The sequence below is a fragment of the Hermetia illucens genome, chromosome 3 (genome assembly GCF_905115235.1).
Source record: "Hermetia illucens chromosome 3, iHerIll2.2.curated.20191125, whole genome shotgun sequence".
Classification (NCBI taxonomy): domain Eukaryota; kingdom Metazoa; phylum Arthropoda; class Insecta; order Diptera; family Stratiomyidae; genus Hermetia; species Hermetia illucens.
The window spans coordinates 59716450-59732762 of NC_051851.1; the positions used below are offsets into that span (position 1 = coordinate 59716450).

Sequence of the window (16313 nt, forward strand, 5' to 3'; positions counted from 1 at the left end):
TCGTTCTCAGAACCTATTCAGCCGAAAAACTTGAAAAACCAGAAACGGAAACATTGCATCCATAAGGAATATTACACTAAACACACAATAAGACATTATGAAGGTGAAATTCTACTCTGGAAGTCGATGGTGGTGCTTCGTTATTTTTGCAAACCGTTTCAAGGCGTCTAACATTTTTGTAAAGAACTCAGTTTTCCTTCCTATTTTCATCTATTTAGGTATAAACCATTCCCACCTCGTTTTCCCTTTCCCCCCTTGCAATATTTTGAAGAGACACCCGATTTTCCCGAGAGACACCACTTGCTCAGATATTTCGGTTGATACTTATAGATTTCCCCCATTAAAAGACAGGCTCTTTCGGTTTGCGGTCTTCTGCATTGGCCTTCCGCAAGCACTGATATCGCTTCCGGGGCTTTCAATATTCCTTTCCGAATCCCATGATGAACTGGCGAGAGCAGTATTACTTCGGTGGTCACCTCTTAGGTTAGAACTCTTCCGAAGAAGATCCGGGGTAGATTTAACTTCAACCCGACAATTATCTCGTGAACGATTAAATACTATAGCATTTTCTGCCACTGAGACACTACTGTCGCTAGACTTCAACGCCGTAGCCCCCTAACCCACTCCCAAACACCGCCGGCAAAGCCCATTTCTCTTCCACCATATTTGGTTTATTCTTCTAAATATATTTTTCGTAAACAATACTATCCACGTGAAGGAATACGTAGGCCTGACGTCAGGCGAGAGCGATGGAATGTTTCCTCCCAGGCCCATAGTTTCTTTGTAAGCCTTGTCCTTTCTTGACAATATAGAGATTCCAAAGGGTGTTGATTGGCCTGGTGGCGCGATTAGACGATAAATCCCTTTGATAAGCAGGAAAGGAGTATTGACTGGAATGGAAAAATCAATCTAATTCGACCTTCGCTTTCGATGAGTCTCTCAAGAAGCGCTTATTTTCTTGCCTAAAGTAAGCAAGCATCTAAGCGAGCTACCCTCTCACTGCGCCTTGCATCTTGTAGACACTGTAAGCAAATATTGAACCCTGAGTAATTGATGCTCTAGAAGACTTTCGATAAAGCGATCTCACTATTATAGTTATAAAATTGGCAACCAACTAAGCTGAAAAAGTATGGTATTAGGAATACATCAAACTCACCAAACTAGAACCAAATTGAGAGGTCTTTAACGAAAATTATTAACTTCAGATATCACTCTCTGTTTTTGACAGCTTCCCAAAAGAAAGGTTACAGCTTGTGCTCATGTGAAAACAGAAACTCGGGAAGTCAAAAACGGAAATTACGCTAATTACCATAAGGCGCTGTAAAAGGATTTATGTTTTCATTAGTTTTGGGAATCACATTAAGTCATCCAATATGTAGGAGTAGTATGGCCTTACGTTCGAAATTTTGCTCGGTAACTATCCACCGAAATAAATAAATGTAAGGTGATAATAGAGAGGCTCACATTAGCACTTAATACCAGATGCAAAGCTGAAAGATGTGTGAAGTAGAGACGACGGTTATAGGCCTGCTTGAGATACTATGATCAATAGGTACACTATAACCAGTAAAAGGAACACAATAGTTCTCTAAGGACGCGGTGGGACTTTCCTGTAACAAAATAATAATAACAGGTAGCTACGAAAAGAAAGCAGTTGACAAGTATGCTGCGCTTTGATGAGTCCTCTGCAAGAAAAAACCACTCATATGTTGGATTTATTTCAGCGAGATTTATAAGGATATGGGTTATGATCTAAGCAGCACTGCAATGGTTTTAAATAGAGATGAGACGAAAACTTTTTAGAAAGTTGAAAGTAAATTCAACGCAGTAAAGCCATCCCTGCCACATAAGCAAATTCAGTTTGAAAAATATACAATGTAAAATGATATCCTCGTCCCTTCGCTGCGTTTGTGGGGCCCTTTAACCAATGTTCAACCCCAATAACAGAGCCCACAAACCTTACATCGTTCAGCGCACTTAGACACAACACATACCTAAACTCTAGATGAGCATATGTATCCCTTCCATTCTCCTGCCATCCGTCTGAATTTTTTGTTATCGGTGGGAGGAAAGTGAAATGAAATCGATAAAGTCACACCTGCTATCATTCATCTGATATAATAGTGTTGTGGCTTTGTGCAGAAAAGAAAACTTGAAAAACGTATGAGGCTGAGAAAATCGCATGCTCTACGCAAGCTGTCTAGGGAGGAGGAAATATCACCGAAGTTTTATCCTTTTATCCGTTGGTATGTTGTTTCGTGTATCGTCTGACAAGCGTGGAGGTGTTAGCCGGCGAAGGTGGTGATAAGGCGAAAAGATTAAACGAGTAAAAGTTTGTTCCAAATTTGGGGATGTGGATAATTTGGCTGCTCGTAGCAATTTGCAATACTTTTGTGAAATTTGATAAGGATGTATGATAAATGGAAGGAATTGAAATAGAAATCTTCTTTGACTAATGGATTTGGGAATTGATCCATTAGTCGTCGCTGCTGGAATATTTTCTCTTCAAAGATAATTTTATGTCTTCAGAGTAAGAACGCACACATTTCCCATACTCTCATGCAATAGTAAATAAAAATTCTAGTTGAGCAGGAAATTTGACGTTAACCACCCCTAGCTTCATTTTGTCAACTACAGGAGTAGAGCTACAACACATATCTGGGGAGACAAAAATGTCCCCAAGTGGACTGATGTCTAGGACGGAGCCTATATTGCCAACGTTTTCGATTTGTTAAGGACGACTCCTTGCGTTAAGTAATAATAAGGTGCGCGAAAATTTGTGATGCTCATCCGTCACCCAGAAGAAGAGACCGTTGTCGAACGTTATTTAAAGCCAGAGGCTGTGGTTTTTAAAAAGTTTTTAGGTTAGTTTATGAATTTAAAGCACGTGATTGTAAACGACACCTTTTATTAAAATGTCTTTTAAATGTTTGTTAAATTTGAATTAACACAGGAAAAAGAACTTAACACTACCAGCTTCAGTGAGCAATACTTTGAGACATAATGCTCTAAGAAAAGAGTCGGTGGAATGTGTACTTATGTCCCACTGTTGGCTTTGTCCGAAGGGCTGACAAAACAGCCAATCGGTCTAACCCCAGCGAGGGTTGGATCACAACAGAGGCTTAGAAATGAAGTGCTCTAACACGCTTAGATGCAAACTAAATTGTGAGGGCATTGCTGATTGTTATGACCATGGAAAGTCAAAAACAACAATAAATCAAGGAAAACTGCTAATATACGTGGATCCCGACCCCCAAAAACACTAATTCTAAGTAGTCCTTATCTTGCAAAATATTAATGACTAAATTGCATGGATTATCTACATCTTTTGCAGGCATAGATTACGAAGAGAAAAATTGCACGGATAGATCAGATTAATGTGGATACAGTAAAATGCAAAACAGTGAGCCAAAAGGAAGGGGGTGTGAGATTTGGGAATATAATATGCATCTATATCAAAGCCGCATTACTAATTTTCAATATGAAAAAAACTTTGCATTTCTAATGAATATAAAAATACACTTTACGAAGAAAATGTATCCAAACAGACACTTTGAAAAAAGTAAAATTTTACAATTTTTCTCTTCTTCATATTTTAACTACATTAAGTTATTCATTAAGTTCTTCTATTTGAATTGGTTTATTTTTAAGGTTTTGTATGAAACAAAACCTTATTAAGGTCGATTCAATGCCTATCTAACCGGCTGTCTGTCTGTTTGTCACACAGGATTTATTCGGAAATGGCTGAACCGATTGTCCCGAAATTTGGTGGGAACATGTGGTCTGTGTGTCCTTTCTCATGCAGCCTGCTCGCTACATGTGAAAGGGGGTGTAAATTTTTTTTCACAAAATATGGCCACGTGGGGTTTCAGCTTCCTTCGATTAGTATATCTCATATTGGGTGATACATAGGTGAGTGAGGGCTCAAAATGTGTGCCCCACACAGTGAAACAGATTTCGTTCTCAGAACCTATCCATCCTAAAATTTGAAAAAGATCACAGTGATGCTTCTATATGAAATCTATCTAAAGTTAATAATAGTATATTATCACTTTTTTTGAAATTTATCCGCAAACTTCCTTAAGTTCATCGTAGAAACACAAAAATTCGGCTCCAGTATCCCAATTTAACGATAATGTAGGACAAAATTCGGGAAAATTTGAACGCAATCCAACTATTATTAACAAAGTTATCGAAAGTCAAAGTATTGCATTTCACGTAAATTTACTGTACTCTAGGACGTGTGTGACGTCATCATCATATGTATAAAGTGAATTTATATTAACGGCGACGTTCATGGAGATACTTTCACTTTTCTTTCTTTAGTTATTAGGACTGCACGAACTTGGTTCTCATGACCCTTCGTTAATCGAAAGCATCAACGGTGCAACAACCGGTATTCGGTCTTGGCCTGCCTTAATAAGAAACTCCAAACACCCCGGTTTTGCGCCCAGGTCCACCAATTCGATATCCCAAAAGCTGTCTATCCGCCTGACCTACACCATCGTTCCATATCAGACAGAATCTACCTCGTCTTCTTTTTCTACTATTGATATTGCCCTTATAGACTTTCCGGGCTGGATCATCCCCATCTATAGGGATTTAAGTGACCCGCCCATCGCAACCTATTGAGCCGAATTTTATCCACAACCAGACAGTTGGGGTATCGCTCATAGATTTGGTCGTTATGTAGGCTACGGAATCATCTGTCCTCATATAAGGGGCCAAAAATTCTTCGGAGGATTTTTCTCTCGAACGCGGCCAAGAGTTCGCAGTTGTTTTTTGCTAAAACCCCAAGTCTCCCAGGAATACCTACGGACCAAGATCATAGTCATGAACAGTAAGAGCTTTGATCCTACGGTGAGACGTTTCAAGCGAAACAGTTTTTATAAGCTGAAATAGGCTCTGTTGGCAGCCAACAACCGTGCGCGGATTTCATCGTCATAGCTATTATCGGTTATGATTTTTGACCCTAGATAGGACAAATTTTCAACGGTCTCAAAGTTGTAGTCTCCTATCTTTATTGTTTTCGTTTGACCAGTGCGATTCGATGTTGTTTGTTCTTTTGGTTTTCGCACTGACTTCGTATTGCCTTCATTAATGTGCAACTCAAGATCTCGCGCTCAATCTGGATGAAGGCAGTTTGAACGTCTCGGGTCGTTTTTCCCATGATGTCGATATTGTCAGCATAGGCCAGTAGTTGGGTGGACTTAAAGAAGATCGTACCCATTATATTTACCTCAGCATCACCGATCAATTTCTCCAGGGCCAGGTTGAAGAGGACGCATGATAGGGCATCCCCTTGTCGTAGACCGTTGTTGATGTTGAATTGTCTCGAGAGTGATCCTGCTGCTTTTATCTGACCTCGCACATTGGACAGGGTTAGCCTAGTCAATCTTATCAATTTCGTTGGGATACCGAATTCTTTCATGACCGTGTAGAGTTGTACCATGGCTATGCTGTGATAGGCGTCGATGAAAAGATGGTGCAACTGATGTCCATATTCCAACAGTTTTTCCATCACTTGCCGCAGAGAGAAAATCTAATCTGCTGCTGATTTGCCTCTTTGGTATCGAATTGGATGTATTTTAAGGTCTAGATTTCGTATGGATGCACCATTGGGTTTTTTTGCAGATATTTCGGTCGGGTGAGTGTTGCACTTTTTTGGCACACATTTTGAACCCGCAATCTCCTATGTTTCACCCGGTATCAAAAATATTAATAGTTTCGAAAAGTACTAATTGCTTTCTTTCATTTGATACCCCACACAGTCATATTCTGTGAAAAAAAATGTACTCCCCCCCCCCCATGTATTAGAAGCCCGCTCTTAAACCAAGTCCCAAATAATGTCACCTTTTGTATTGAAAAGGATTTACAGACCACATTTCTACACAAATTTCGTGACAATTGGTTTGGCCGTTTCTCGTAACTCGAATGTGACAGACAAACAGACGTACATGCAGACTGTCGAATCGATTCTAATAAGGTTTTGTATTACACGAAACCTTAAAAATGATTATGTTTATTTTCTAGTTACACAAATTTAGCTATAAGAATCTACCACATTTTTAACTTCCCACAAAAACCTAAAATTGAGAGAACTTTCGTTCACATAGATAATTCTAAATGATGATGTATATTGCGAAATGCAATCCCAATAGCTTGCTTCTAGCTAAGTCGAAATACATTCGATTGCAAATTGATTGTGTTCTTTGATGTAATGAGGTCTGTTCAAAGAATACAGATTTCCAAAAAGGCAGCTTCTGCTATTGTCCCAACCGATATTGAGTTTTGAGTTCAAGGTCGAGGGTAGAGAAAAATTAACAGGACATTGAACAGCAACTGGAAAGCGAACTGAGAACTGAAGAACTGAAAGATCTGCGAAAGAATCAAAATCCGCTTTCTCAATTAGGAGATTAGATTAATTAGATCAATTAGTAGATTAGAAATCTACCCGGTAGTAATCCTCGTCAAGTGCAGAAAGGTTTTGTTCGCGGTAATTCCAAAACCGGCTTTTAAGGATCTCTTGCAGAGTCTCTGGCAACTTTCGAGGAATGGGAATTCTCACAACAAAGATTTATCTAAAATTGAAACTAAAAGTTTAAATATTTTCTTATTCTATATACTTGCGGCTAAGTCTACGATTATAATTTTAGCTTACAAAACCTTAAAATGGCGGAGCTGTTAAGCAAAATCTGCGCAAATCGGGTCTACTTTTCTTTTAAAATCCTGATTAAAAATAAAAAATTATTAACACAATTAAATAATCGTGGTTCGGACGAGAACTACCGATTTGTAGAATAATTTGGCAGCCCAAATGGATTAAAACAATCTGCTGCCCGCCAGTTGAAAAAATGTAGTTTCGATAAAAGTGCATGCAAAGTCTTCGCATTGGAATGAACCCGAAAGGCTACGCCTCTTGGGCATTTTAAGCTGGAAACGATGCGATTCGTCGTGGAAGCACAAGGTAGAGGAAGGGTAAGTTAGTAAGCGCGTTTCGACGGAAAATTTCAGTACTGTTTCAATATTTACGGGCGGACCTTCAGGATCAACTTCGCAATTTTTTTTTTAGTTTTTGAAGAAACTCTCCCCTCTTGCTGGTCTCCGGTCAATCCATTTTGTTATTGCCATTGCCATTGGTTTAGTGTATTCATCCGCCGATAACGTCACTTATCAACATATGTTGATGCCGTTCCACGACAGACAGTATGCGCTTTTTATACCGATTTCGCCAACATCTCTGATACCGTTGACCACAATGTGCTTCCCTCCAAAATCTTTATATTCAACCTCCCCTCCTGATCCCCTTCTAGGCTTTCCTCCTATCTCTCGCATCGTTCCCGCAAAGTTTCTTTTCATGGGTGACCATCCCGTTCCCAAAGTTCGATACTTCCTTTTTGTTATCTATGACTTCCCCTCCATCCTCATTTGTCCTTGTTTGCTATACGCTCCCGACCTTAAATTATTTGCCTCTGTTTCGTCTCGGCTGGATTGTACTGTCTTGCAGTCCAACCTTGATACTTTGATCCGTTCGTGCTCGGTTAACAAGCTGATACTGAATGTCAGTAAATGCCACTGAATGTGCTATTCACTTAAACCCTCCCCAACATACTTTCCCTACTCTCTTGACCAACAATCTCTTTCACTACTGACCTCCTTTCAAGACCTGGGTGTAATCTTCGATGACACCATCAATCATGCTTCCAAAGTGTCTGCTTTCATCCTACGTTCCTCCCCCGATTTTACCTCAATTCAACCCCCATTTACACATTTTAACCCCTTTCGTCAGAAAACGTTGGGTTGGGTTCAAATCTCACTGGTGGCAAAGGCATTTGTTATTTGTGATTGGATGCCGAATATCAGTCCACTCAACTGTACATGAGTGCCTGAATAAAATCAGGGCGAGCGCAATGATTACCACATTGTTTCCTACATTGTACCGTTACGGTCTTGAATGAAGTGCTCTAACACACTTCAATGTCCTGATTCACTACGGATTGTTGCGTCACCGATTATTATTACTATTTTTCAGGGACACTCTTTCATATTGCTGTAGTCTTGTCCTCCTTCCATCATATTTTGGGGGTATGGGAACTATTCGGCCTAGCAAGATAACCGAAAATATCTTATAGATGGTAATCAAAAACGGGATACCTCAATAATTGGTGCATTGTGTGATCATCAGGCATTGACTCGCTTTTTAAGCAGTTGACGAACCGCTTAGACGATTTCGGAGCCAATACTTCATCGAAAGAGGCATCACTACTTTGAGTGCATCCACATACGTCATTTACGATGGCTGAAAACCACTTTATTTTCCTTCAATGGGCTATTGAATTAGCGGTAGTAACAACTATATACATAACTGCGCCATTTATTCCAAAATAAAAGCTAAAAATCAATTTGATACCACCAACAAAACAGATCCTCCAATTCACGATGCTAACCGTGGCAATTAAATTGCGCTCATATAGAGCAATAAAAGGTACGGCGCAATTAAAGCTCCTACATTTTTTTCGTCCTTGGAAGTTTGGTACGTGACTTTTAAGATATTGAAGTAAAGTTTAAACAAAACTGAAATCCATTTCCCTAAAGCTCTAGACTGGTTTTCCCTCTTAACATGAATCGAAACTTATCTCAATACTATAATAGTATTCCAATTAAATTTTCAATAATTACAAAAATTAATTGCGTGCGTTTATTCCTCTTTTCAGTTAACTTTGACCACTTTCAAATATTGCGTGCCATCGGAAAGGGCAGTTTCGGCAAGGTAAGTTTCTTACAGATTTTGGAAATACTCTCTCACGACGCATAGAGAATGCTCTCCTTAATATACGATCATGCAGAAGTCAGAATATTTCAAGTTTTATTCAGAAATAGCTTTTAACTGGAAGAATCAACTTTCAGGTTCGAACCTTCAGTAATGTTCTCAAATCTGAAGAAGTAAAAGACAAATACCATGTGGAACATTTATGACTAACCAAAAAGTTGATTTCCTTACTTTTGGCTTAGGTAGTGCCAATACAATGTAGATTCAAAAATAAATACAAAAGATGCACCGATTAACCTACAAGAAATATACAAATACGATATATCTGAGATTAACACCAGTATCTTATACAATAGCCGTTTTGTTGGTTTTGTTTTAAACAAAACCTTAAAAAAATGGTCAATTACTTCTCTCCGAAAAAGTTGGATACTCTCAACGTCTTATTAAAAATTAAACAGCATATGGCGCCACAAATCAAATCCGAGTTTCAAGGGTAATAACTTTTTCTTTCCAAACTTTTATTACGTTTTTCTCACTTAGCAGTCCCCCAACAAATATTTTCTCAAAAGGATACATTTTGAAAATAGAAATTGCCCGGAACTTAAGTCTCTTTCGGAGCTCAAACAATTTCGCGCTTCCACTTTTATGGCCAATACAGCAAACAACTGTAGGCAAATTTGAAAATGCTCTCCAAGTGCAAACAAAACAAAATCCAAACTCCTTCCAGACATTTTGTCCTTGCTGTTGCCATTAAGGACATTTATAAGGGGTCCAGTAAAAACAAAATGGAAAAATATAAACAGCTGCGAGCTAATAACTTCGCCTTTGGAGCCGACCACCTATACTATCGCCATTATGAACGAATATCTAGAATATTCGGTTTCGTAGGTAGGTGAAGGACAATGCAGTAGGTGGGGAGAATATTTGAACGGCGTAAAATTTTCAACAGCTCTGTATGTATAGTATTTTATGCCTGCCAGAGAAGAAATGCCGGAAAACTGGAGGAAAGAAAAATAAATTATTCCGTTTAATTTTTCCGATATTCTGCGAGAAATAATATTAAATATTCAAACCCAAAACACCATTGGCTCGGATTTTCCTTCTATTTGTATCAGTATTTTGGTTTATTTATCAGTTCGTTAGCAAATCCTCTCGGAATATCTGGTTCACTTCATAACTGACTTTATAATCATATACAATCTCATTGAGGGAAATTATTGGTTCTTTCCTGAAAATTTCATGTTTTTAAGGCTCTACACAAAACCTTATTAAATTATTATTGTCAGAGCCATTTACTCGTTGTCGCTGTTGGTACGATATTTGGAGGAAATATGTAGCGTGTGATGTCCTTTAGATGCAACCAGTGGCTCGACTTTGCGCTGCGAAAAGGTAGGCTGAAAAATTTCTCTTTTTTTAAGAATATAGTCACGGGGCTTATCAAATAAGTAATTCCGATTAGTACTCGTCAAAAGTGGTCCAACTTTTAACATTCATTTAAAAATGGAGGAATTAAAGCTCGAAATGTAACCAATGGAATACGTCTCGTTCTCAGAACCTATCTACCGAAAAATCATCACATGTATTCCCCAAAATATATCCCATCTCAATATCTGATCAAATAACATTAATAATGGCAGCTTTCTATATTTTAGAAATTTATAGGAAAACTCTACCTCATACAAGGACTATGGGTTGTTGGTGGGGTAGTCAGGGGCCTAAACTTCCAACATTTTGACCTGTTGTATGCCAATGGAAGCGAACGACCCCGCTCGTGTTGGCGACACCACATCGACTAAGCTAACTATAAAAAGTCAACAGGGAGATAAAGAGATATTATGATGCTCTGCATATTTTCCCTAAGACGCAGAAGACGTTCCCAGTGGAACATTCATCAGAGCGAAGCCGTATGGGGAATTCATTCGGGATAGTACGTACTACTGCTGTGTATGAAAAGTGTCTGAAATTTTGGCCGGAGACAACCAAGGGGAGAGATATCCCAAAACCAAAAAAGAAAAAAATGTGGTGAATTTGATCGTAAAGATCCGATGACTCCCAAATTCCATTCCATTCCTTCATAGATGAGCTTTTCGATGGCGAGAGAGATCGGAAAGCGTCTCTGCTTAATAGGACTTGTACGTTATAAACCCTCTGATCTAGAAGATGGAAAACTGCCAATGAGAGGGTCCAGCTTATAATCGTGCCATCAACTGATGTAGGTTGAGTTCTCGAGACTGGCCATTGAACAAACTGAAGGTGCAAATAAACCCTGTGCGAGTCCGAACTTGTGCACAAAATTAGCAACAAAATATAAATTTTAATTTAATGACGTGATAAGGATGGACGGCATCGATTCCATCCGATCATGAAACGTAATATCAGCTAACACTCTGGCTACTATCAAGTGGCTAGTCCTAAGATCGACGCATAATCTTTCCCATTTGTACCAACCGTCGTTAATAATCCTCCTAGCGAAACTATTGTCCACATTTGAACGGAGCTTCAATATTTGAGAGTAGACTTTCGCCAACTTTCTTTTCATTTTAGGTTTTGGGATGGCTCTCCCCCTCTTAGTCGATTCTGGCCACTGGATGGTGGATGGTTATTGGCTATCGACAATTCGCATTTTGTCGTTACAAAATTTGGTTGCCATTTATTCCGGCAAAAATTATACAATAATTTTCGCGGATCGCGAGATATCGGTAGAGATGAGGCCGCACTGGTGTGAACTTCTGGGGACGGGTCGTCGAGGAAACAACGGTGTCTTAGGTTAATCCGTGGGGCTTAAGTACGTCGAGAATGGTTGTTTGGACATTGTCAATGACGAATCACCGCCTGACAATTTGTCGCTTCGTGATGATGAAAGTCACGGAACCAGAGTTTACCAGGAAACATTTTGCACTGCTGTGATACGACACGTTGAGTCGATTCTTCGGGGAATTACCACAGATTACAAAGCCGGCGACTTAAGATAACCAGGTGAAGAACAGAGTTGAATGCAGCGTTGAGACAGAACACCAAATTTGGTATGATACCAACGATACAGAATCAGCACACTCATGGTTGCTGTTCCACAACAGCGAACGGCGTCTTTGCGTGGCGATGTTAACAAGCTTTTGTGGAAGTCTGGTAAGCTGCATGGCCAAACCCAAAGCAACAACTCTACATTGGTCTGATCCGATGACGAGCTTGGCGAGAATTAGTTGGTTGATGGTGGTATACGCACTTGCTGACGTGGGATGGCGTAATAAAAGGACTCTTGCCGTAAGCCTCAGGAAGGAAATCACAGGGTGGTAGCGTGTAGCGTCATTGTAGGCCGAAGTTTCTCAGGATAAGCCGTTCCAAGTTTTTCGAAGTGAGAACTACATAAAATTCTCAAGATCTTCCAACTGAAACATAGAAAATTAACAATAGCAACACCAAATTCTAAATTCTAATTCTAGAAGTCAATCATATATTATTGATAAAGATTGTTCACTAAATATTTACTCACATTGAAATGATCTCCAACAGTATAAACCTGACCGCAAAGAAACCGGGTTTTGTCGGTCGATGGCGATCCACTTCTTCCAAATATCTCCTTTCGGAACCGCTAAACAAGTCTTCAGCGGAATTTTTGTGCAGTTATTTGTGCAGGAAATCCCGAAACAATACTTCATTGCCCTCCTTGATACTTTTATATTTTTAGTATTAGCCAGTTGCCGGTCTAGTGAAGTTTCTTGGAGTGGCTTGTGACGTCACGCAACATGACGCGGGCCGATAATTTCAAACAACAAACAATTTCAAAAACAGTCTTTGAGGGTTTTGTTAGATTGCACTATAGAAATGACGGAAAGTCACTAGAGAAAATAAGGCGGGGAGTCTACTCCTACGCAGTCAGATTATATTCTACCGTGAGCCAGAGTTTTGACTCCCAGTTTTCCATAGCTCAGCTACAATATCGTCATCCCCTATGGTACTGACAGATGAATTGATCCAAATATCGTCAGTACTTGTAGTAGCGGTGGATGGACAAATTCTTCCATTGAAATCTGCTTGGAGTATTCCTGCCAACTCCTCTGTATGCACTTGTGTCGACTTTCGACAAGTCGAAATAGATGTCTCTTGCCGCCTCGAGCGCTCGATTTATCATGAAGATGTCTATAATTGGCGGCTCGGAAAACAACGATCCCTTCTCTTGCTCCCCGGTTCGTATTCCAGTAAATTTGCCAATTAGACAAGGTTCTATCGACGAAAACCTTATAATAGAGGCATTCATTCGCGCTGACCTTCATTCGGACATTATCTTTCCGAAACCGAGTATCTCGGTTTGGTGACCTCAATGATTACATAAGTTGCATTGTGAATTATGTTTTTACCTTCATTCCACGTTCTTTCGACGTTCGTACGTAACCTTATTTCTTCTTTTTTTCTGGCGAAATCGCCAGCATTGAATTGAACTCTCCAAAAGCTGATGTTAAGATCTAATGGTCTCTTGGAAAACGGTTTTGCTGCTCCCACCATAAAATGTAGGAATATGAAACATCCGTTTACTAATCCATGTACTGACAAATACAAGGTCGTAAGTGCCCCCACGACAATATGCTAGCCACTCTCATTGCATGTTCCCAACCCTTTAATCCCCGGTACCTATTGCCATCTGACCATTAAAATCACCCGCCATGATGATATCATATACGAGTTGATACTTCTCAGCATCAGCTCGCCCTGTTCATTGTTATGAACATCGTTCCACAAGTAGCTTTGCAAATCTTCTAATGAAGCATACATTTCCAAGAAAACACAAAAGAGAATTTAGTGATGCAGATGTTACGCTTTGCACTAGCCACTGATAACCGCCTAACGTCAACGCACGATTTCCTGCGCTGATGGATATCGTCAAAACATCGATCTCATAGACAGTAACATTTTAGAACTGAAAAACCTTTCTTCTCTTTTCCATGTCCTGCCATCTGATGATGGCCACCACATATGTGCAATTTATCTTTTCTATATCTTTTGTAATGCATGTTAACATCTTGAAATTGATGTCATTATGTTTAAGCTGGATTTTCATTGAATTGTCATGTTGGATTTTGTGCCCAATACCGAGACGGGGTTCGTCTAACACCTATATAAATATATCTTTCCCACAAAAAGGGGCGTTCCACTTCTGCGTTTTTGCACGGTTCGTTGAACAATTGATAAGACTCCATTACTTGCACATACTTCTTCCCAGGTGAAACTGTATAAAATGAGATATCTCAAATGGCACCGTTTGAGGATCATGTTGGAAAAAGTGTCAAGGTTCAAGCATAGACAAAACAGATTCCTTCTAAATGAATCATTTAAATTACAGTTTCCACGTCATTCTTTTATTTTGCGCTCCTTCTACTAACCTTTTAACCTGTTTTTCTATAACCCTCGACCCTTTGTGTACAAGAATATTCATTATTTTGTGAGCCCGGTAAAACGATGTATTTTCGCTACCGGCTAATCATAAATCGATTGCCTAGAAAGAACTCCGTATCTGGTAAACAAACATTATCAACCGGCACACATCCTTTTAGATACAAGAAAACAACAACATGATGAAATTTTAATGAAAATGCTTTTCCATTACATGAAAATGAGACATCCAAAACCCAATTTATACATCAAAGCAATTAATATGAAGGGGTGGGGGTGTATTGAAGTTTCGGCAGTTTCAATCAATATTCTCACACTCAGGGTGAGTGTTATGAGCAACGATGAACGTCAACAAGAAATTCGATCCTTGGGAAATTTGATGACCTATAAAAGTGTTACTTCCCTTGTAGGCTGAGTACTAATAAAAAATAGCATTCTATTAGCGCGCCGACATGCGACGTCACCGCCACATTTTCAGTAGTTTACGTCTGAATAAAAGGAGGGGAGATGGCATCAAGCAGATAATCAAATTCTCTTATAAGTACGAACGTTAATAACGAACAGTAGACTAAACCGAAAACAGTCCATTTCTATTCAGTACGAGGGTATTCCCGACAGCTTGTAGACAAGTGTTGATTAGCATTGGGAACTTTCTGATTAGATTATATGAACCCTATCAACAGGATTGTTGGTTAGAAGCGGAAACTGTGACGACGAACTATGATGAATGATATATACGAAAGAGAAACTTGCATATTTCCGTTTACTGAATGTGCTGAAACTAGTACTCGCCAGCCAAATTTATTACCTTGCATAGTCATAATGTGGGGACAACTTTGCTCTAGCATGAAATTTCGCCCTATCTAGATTAATGTCATTTCTCCGATGGAAGAATTCTTAATAAATGACATCAGCAAGCCAATTAAGGCAAATAAGCACCTTCAACCAGAATCTTCTCATGGGGTGCTGAGCTCAAGGGAACATATATGGCAACTGATAAGCAATAAAATGAACTCTAATGTGGGAAGATTAAGAATTCACCTACACTAATTTTTCTCTGATTCTACCACCTTACCGATAATGCTAATAATAATATGGTTACCATTCACCGCGCTAACCACACCTGCGCGCCATCACTCGTGGTTTCCTGAAATGCGCTTCACCTCCCTCCATCATTTCCCGAGAGGTTCGCGCTCGTCCTTTACTATTCCGCGCCAAATGCCCTTGGGGCGGCCATCGGCCATCTCGGGAGAGTGGATTCCACCGCATAGCGTAGCCCGTAATTCAATTGTCGCCCCTTTTTAAAGTGTGACATATCCACTGCCATTTCCGTCTTCCGATCACAGTGCGCACGAGTGGCAAGCCGGTATGCCGATCAAACCCTTCGTTTGCGGTAGTGTCAGACAGCGCACTCCGATGAAATGACGCAGGCAGGTATTGACGAAAGCTTGAAGCTCTTGAGTAACATTGGAATTCACTTTCAATGTGCTACTACCATATAGCAACACAGAAAGAATCTGGCGCTGTTCATGTGTCGGGAAACATAAAGCTAGGTGCCACCGTCCGCAGAAACCAGAAACGCTTCCTAGATATACAAATTGGTCGACGCTTTATGATAATACTAAACTTCAGAGTATTTTCTAACCTCTCCTGCCATTTAAAATAGTAAGTAGCAGAACATGATACGCCCTGAAACCTCAAGGGCATACACAGGACAAAAAGAAACCAGGATTATGTTATCTAGTAGCACCCTTCGCCGAGTCATCGTTCAATCCGCTGCTCAGTTAAGAAAATCAATACCAGTGTCTTGCGACTCTATTGCAAATGTTTGCCAATTTTCTAGTTGCGGTTACCTTAGTACTCTTTGATACTCTGTATATTTTTGACGAAGATTCATTTTAATTTTTTTCTAGTATAGAATTGGTATAGGAATTGGTATCATTCATTCCCCCCAATTACCACATAAAAAAAACGTTGAATATCGGCGGCCTCCAATGTTTTTCATAATCCACCCTGGTGATGCGTCAATATTTACTGTCTCACGAGCCATTAAGGTTCGCTCTAAGAACAAACTCAAAGTTTTCCATTAGTGTTGTAAGAGAAGACTCCTAGACGGAGTAAGAATACTCTCCATTCTGTTGAAAACTAGTGGCTTCCT

At 39.6% G+C, this 16313-nt stretch overlaps 1 protein-coding gene across 2 annotated transcripts in view; it reads left to right on the forward strand.

Moving 5' to 3' along the window:
* Positions 1-16313, forward strand: part of LOC119651996 (serine/threonine-protein kinase 32A) — a 394508-nt gene that overhangs the window by 243861 nt on the left and 134334 nt on the right. For both annotated transcript variants that reach the window (XM_038055918.1, XM_038055919.1), the window contains one exon: positions 8715-8770. In XM_038055918.1, the coding sequence (XP_037911846.1) occupies positions 8715-8770 (56 nt within the window). The remainder of the gene's footprint in view (positions 1-8714; positions 8771-16313) is intronic.